Below are 4608 nucleotides of genomic sequence, written 5' to 3'. Positions count from 1 at the left end.
CACGTGCACTTGCCACACACTATGGCCACAATCACAGCCTCACGAGGATAGACCACAATCATAGGCGAGAACGGCAGACCGGGGATGTGAGTTATACCCAGTTAATTGGGGCCGCCCGGCTCGAGGCACATGCCCACGGATGGCTGGACACCCTTGTGTTGAACGCGCGCGCGCGCACCTTCGTGTGTCTACCTCGCGCAGGCGGGCCTTTTTTCTCGGTGTCTGGCGGCTCCGTGGGCGCGGCAGCGGGGCGTGCATCCTGCTCCTTGCCGCGCTCCTGCCTCCTCTGCCCTCCTCCTCCCTCCGCCCCCTTGCTCCCCCCCCCCTCTCTCTCTCTCTCTCTCTCTCTCTCTCTCTCTGGGCCCCTCCTTTCCGCCCACCGGCCCACGGACGCCCTTTCTCCTCCTCGCCCCCCTTATCTCTCCCGTGGAGGGAGCAGGCTTGCTTGCGCCGAAGAACGCCACCGTCCCCGCGCGCTCTCCCCCGTCCCCTTGGACTGCAATTATGTTTGCCCCGTGCCCGCTTGGCGGGGCGTTCTATCTGTCGTCCTGCCGAACGTGCGCCGCCGTTGTTCCCCACCCCCTCCTGCGCCTCCTGAGCCCCATGCTCCCTCGCACATGAGCTCACTCCCCGTCTCTCTCTCTCTCTCTCTCCCCCTCGTTTGTCCCTCTAGCCTCAAGTTCTGCACAAAAGATCAAATTGCTGCCCCTCAAACTGGCCAGGTCCGTGCTGTTCACGTGCACTTCTACACGCACACACACACACACACACATACACACACACACACACACACACACACACACGACTGCGCACACGAGCGCCTGCACGGTCAGGACCTGACAAGTACCCCAGACCATCCACCTGTCAGAGCCCATCTCCTTCCCGGTGAGCCGGCTTTCGCTCAATCCCTCTTGCGCCCTCCTCCTGCTCCAGGGGCCTGGGCATTTGCTGGTCGTCAATGTGGCGGGATTCCTGCGCACCCGGGCGGCGGACCGCCCCCTGCCGGCCTTCCACCTGCCGGCTTCCAAGCTGGCCGGGTCCCATCTGCACCTGGCCGCCAAGGCGGTGTCCATCCTGCAGCTGGAGTGGCACCCGCTCTCGGCGCATGGCCAGCACGTGGCCATCCTGCTGGAGGCTGACGGCGGTCGCTACCTGTCCCTGTACAGTCTCCTCGGTCGGGAGTGCGAGCTTCTCCTGCCGCTGGTCCTGAGCACGGAGGCCAAGGCCCCGAACAGGGCCTCGTCGCGCCGCGGTGCGCGCCCACCTCCTTCTTGCCCTGCCCTGCTTGCCCCCCCCCCCCCCTCCGGCCCTCCTTGGCGCACCTTCCCCCTTTCCATGTCATGCTGAGCATCTCTCCCTCGCCTTCCCTCGCCGCTCTTCGCCCATGGTGGGCCACTGCACACAGGCTTCAGCGACCCGGTGGTGGCCCTCCGACAGGACCACATGCAGCACACCTACCTACCGGTGTCCTGCTTCGCGTTTGGCGCCGGCCCCGCCACTGTGGGCTCCTCTGCGGCCGCCACCGCCGAGAGTGCTGCATGCGCTTCTGCCCCCATGTCGTCGGAGACCGCCGCCACTGCTCCCGGCCAGGGGTGGCTGCCACTGAGTGTCTTCCTGGCCACGCCCGCGGGCATGGTGTATGCCGTGTCGCCCTTTGTGCCGCGCTCGTGCCACATGTCCCTGGAGCTTCTGCGCGCTCTGCGAGCCAGTTGCCGGGTGTCGCACGCCTCGGCCGAGCAGGTGCGCTCCCCCGCATTCCATGCGCCCTCTCGGTTGCCTTCCCGCCGACCTGACCGAAACTCCCGGCCCCTGTGTTGGGCGCCTCCGTCGTCGATTGGCTCATGTGTGTGTGTGTGTGTGTGTGTGTGTGTGTGTGTGTGTGTGTGCGCGCGCGCGCCGTGCACACCGCCCCAGGCCGCCTGGGTGGACTCGCTGTACCTGGTGGAGTTCAACAAGTTCAGGTATCCTCTTGGTGGCTCACTTGCCTGCCGCCCTTCGGGGCCTGCATGTCTGCCGTACTTCTTGGCCCTTTCTGACACACTCATCCATGCCCAGCCTTCGGTCCGAGCGTCTGCCTTCGGTGCAGGGCCCCTTCCTGCTCTCGGTGCGTGTCACTCCCTGCTTGCCGGCCGAACTTGAGTGCGGTCTTTGCAAGCCGGCCTCCCTCTCGCACCTCCCCCCCCCCCCTCCGCCGCCTCTTCGCACTTATTGATCGGCCCTCCCCCTCCTGCGTGGCACAGTCTCCTGAGTCGACAAACTTCCAGCCCACCCTGCCAACCCCCTCGGCGACGAGCACCGTCGACGCGGTTCTGGCGACGCCGGTCACGGGTGACCATGCGCTGCTGACCCTTTTCTATGGGTGCGGCGCCCTGCACAGCGCTCTGCACCTGCATGGCATTCTTCCCCAGTGGCAGACCGGCGCCGGTGAGGTGTCCGCGCACCCGCTGCTGGCCGGCTCGAGGGCCGACTACGCCAAGCTCTACCCCATGCGGGCCTTTAACTTTGGCCAGGGCGCCCCCGCCACCGGGCAGGACCACCAGTTCATGGCAACTCCCCTGGCCGGGGCCGAGGCGTGCCTGATCTTCTCCCCGAGCTCGGTTTACCTGCTGGACTTTTCTCCCCTCTGCCTCGGTTCGTGCCTCCTCTGCCTGTCCCTTCTGCGCCTCCCGCCGCCGGCCGCCCTGGCTCTGCCCTTGCCCGAGGCCGGAATGGCTCACCCCCCTCCTTCTTCCCCCCCCCCCGGCCTCAGGACTTCGACGCTTCTTCAGTAGCCTGGCCGGCCCGGTGGGTGTCCACGCGACCCTGCCGCAGGCACTCCTGGCCCCGGAGAACCTCCTGTGCCGGGTGTCCTGCCTGCTGCGCGTCTTCTCCACCCGGCAGGCGATCAGCGACTGTCTGCTGGTCCGACCGGACCTCGGGCCGCTGGCCCTCCGGCCGGGCACCGACTCCGGCGACTGCCCCGCCCTGCTGGTGGTGTCGCTGCACCAGAGCAGCGGCACCTTCACCACCGCCTGCCTGCCCTTTGACCTGGCCAAGCATGCGGCCTCGGGGACCGCGGCCCCGCCCGGCCGGGTCCCCGTCTTGGTACCCGGGAATGAGGCATCGGTTTCCGATCATGTGGCGTATGTGCGCTCCCTACTGGATGAGATCCCCATCAGTACCCGGATGATTGTCGGTATGTTCCCTGCTTGTTCTCTCTCTCTCTCGCTCCCTCCTTTTCTCTCGCTTTTTCGCTGCTCCTTTTTGTGCTCCACCATATGCTTCATCTCTCACCTGGCTGGTCCCGGTCTTCCCTCCTCTCTCCCGCCCTCTCCCCTCCCCTCTCCTCTCACTCCCCCCCCCCCCCCCCCGGATGGTTCTGTTCTGGCTTCTCCCCTTCCGCTCGCACACCCAGATGACCATGCAGACGAGCAAAAGATGCAGATGCTGGCCGAGACCTTCGCTGAGGCTGCTCGGGCCCGGTCATTGCCCATCCTGTCCTACGTGTCAAGCATGTTCATGATGATCTTCAACCGCATCGACCAGGCGAAGGCCGGCCAGACCGAGGAGGCGGAGCTCCTCGACCAAGCGTGGCAAAAGCTGTCGGGGCAGAACACCCAGCTGCAGGAGCGCATTCGCCAGAACACCGCTCGTGCCGAGGCCCTGAAGTCCAAGCTGTCGGCGCTGCTTATTCTGCGTACGTCCCTCTCCGGCCGGGCGATGGCGCCCTCGAGATATGTGGCATGCGCCGAGGATCTAACCGACCCGCTCGTGTCCTCCCCCCCCCCCCCCTTTTGCCCCTTTGGCGCCGAACGAATGACAATCGCTGGCAACAACCTCGCCACCTCAGACCTCAAGTCGAAATCCGCCACCATCTCGACAGCCGAGCAGGAGCATTTCAATCGACTGGAGGACCAGTCGCGCCATGTGGAGCAGCTCCAGCTTGGTCTTGAGCGGGTGCGTTGACATGGCCCCTGCCCCCCGCCTCCCCCCCCCCCTCTCTCTCTCTGTCTCCCCTCATGGGCCTTCCTGCATCTGGACATCCATCCCATGCCGTGGCGCCCCTTGAATGATCTTCGCCTCCCGTCAATCCCCGCCTTGCCCCCTGACCCTTTCACGCATCCCGGCCCAGCTGGAGGAGCGCATCGGCTCTCTGAAGGGCGCGGCCATGGCGGCGACCGCCGCCCAAGAGGGAGCAGGCAGCTCAGTTCCCGCGGAACTCCTGGCCGCGGACCCGGAGCGGGCGGTGGCCCTTCTGTTCCCCCCTCGCGAGGGGCTCCTCATCTCGGAGGAGCTCCTGAGCCTGTGCGTTTATCCCCGTGTACTCCTACCTTGTGGGTGTGTTTTTCTTCCCCTCCCCCTTCCCTGACCCGTCTTGCCTTGCTTCATGCAGACGTACCTCCATCATGTCCCTCAAGAGCAGCCTTTCGTCAGCGGAGACTCGCCTCAGCCACCTGCTGTAGAGGCTTCCCTGTCTGCCCCTCGTGTACGGCCTTGGGCTCTTTCTCTCTATCGCTTTGTCTGTCTGTCTGTCTCTCTCTCTCTCTCTCTCTCTCTCTCTCTTGTGTGTGTATGTGTGCATGGCCGGCTGGCACTGCTCCTGCGGCCTCCGCACCTTCCCCCGCCTTC

The 4608-nt window shown here is 65.8% G+C and overlaps 1 protein-coding gene across 2 annotated transcripts; it reads left to right on the top strand.

The window, feature by feature from the left end:
• Positions 1-340: 340 nt before the first annotated feature.
• Positions 341-4530, top strand: H696_01496. 2 transcript variants are annotated; one of them, XM_009495392.1, is made up of 12 exons: positions 341-557; positions 674-722; positions 853-1252; positions 1406-1740; positions 1915-1961; positions 2056-2104; positions 2241-2631; positions 2750-3175; positions 3395-3676; positions 3830-3936; positions 4112-4284; positions 4373-4530. In XM_009495392.1, the coding sequence occupies exons 1-12, from the start codon at positions 505-507 to the stop codon at positions 4440-4442; spliced, it is 2382 nt and encodes a 793-aa protein (XP_009493667.1). In that variant the 5' UTR covers positions 341-504; the 3' UTR covers positions 4443-4530. The 2 variants fall into 2 exon arrangements, with proteins under 2 accessions (XP_009493667.1, XP_009493666.1); XM_009495391.1 differs by lacking the exons at positions 341-557; positions 674-722; positions 853-1252 and having other exon boundaries at positions 1313-1740.
• The last annotated feature ends 78 nt before the right edge of the window (positions 4531-4608 follow it).

Source organism: Fonticula alba (genome assembly GCF_000388065.1).
Source record: "Fonticula alba strain ATCC 38817 unplaced genomic scaffold supercont2.2, whole genome shotgun sequence".
In the NCBI taxonomy this organism is placed as follows: Eukaryota; order Rotosphaerida; family Fonticulaceae; genus Fonticula; species Fonticula alba.
This window is presented reverse-complemented; position numbering and strand designations above follow the sequence as displayed.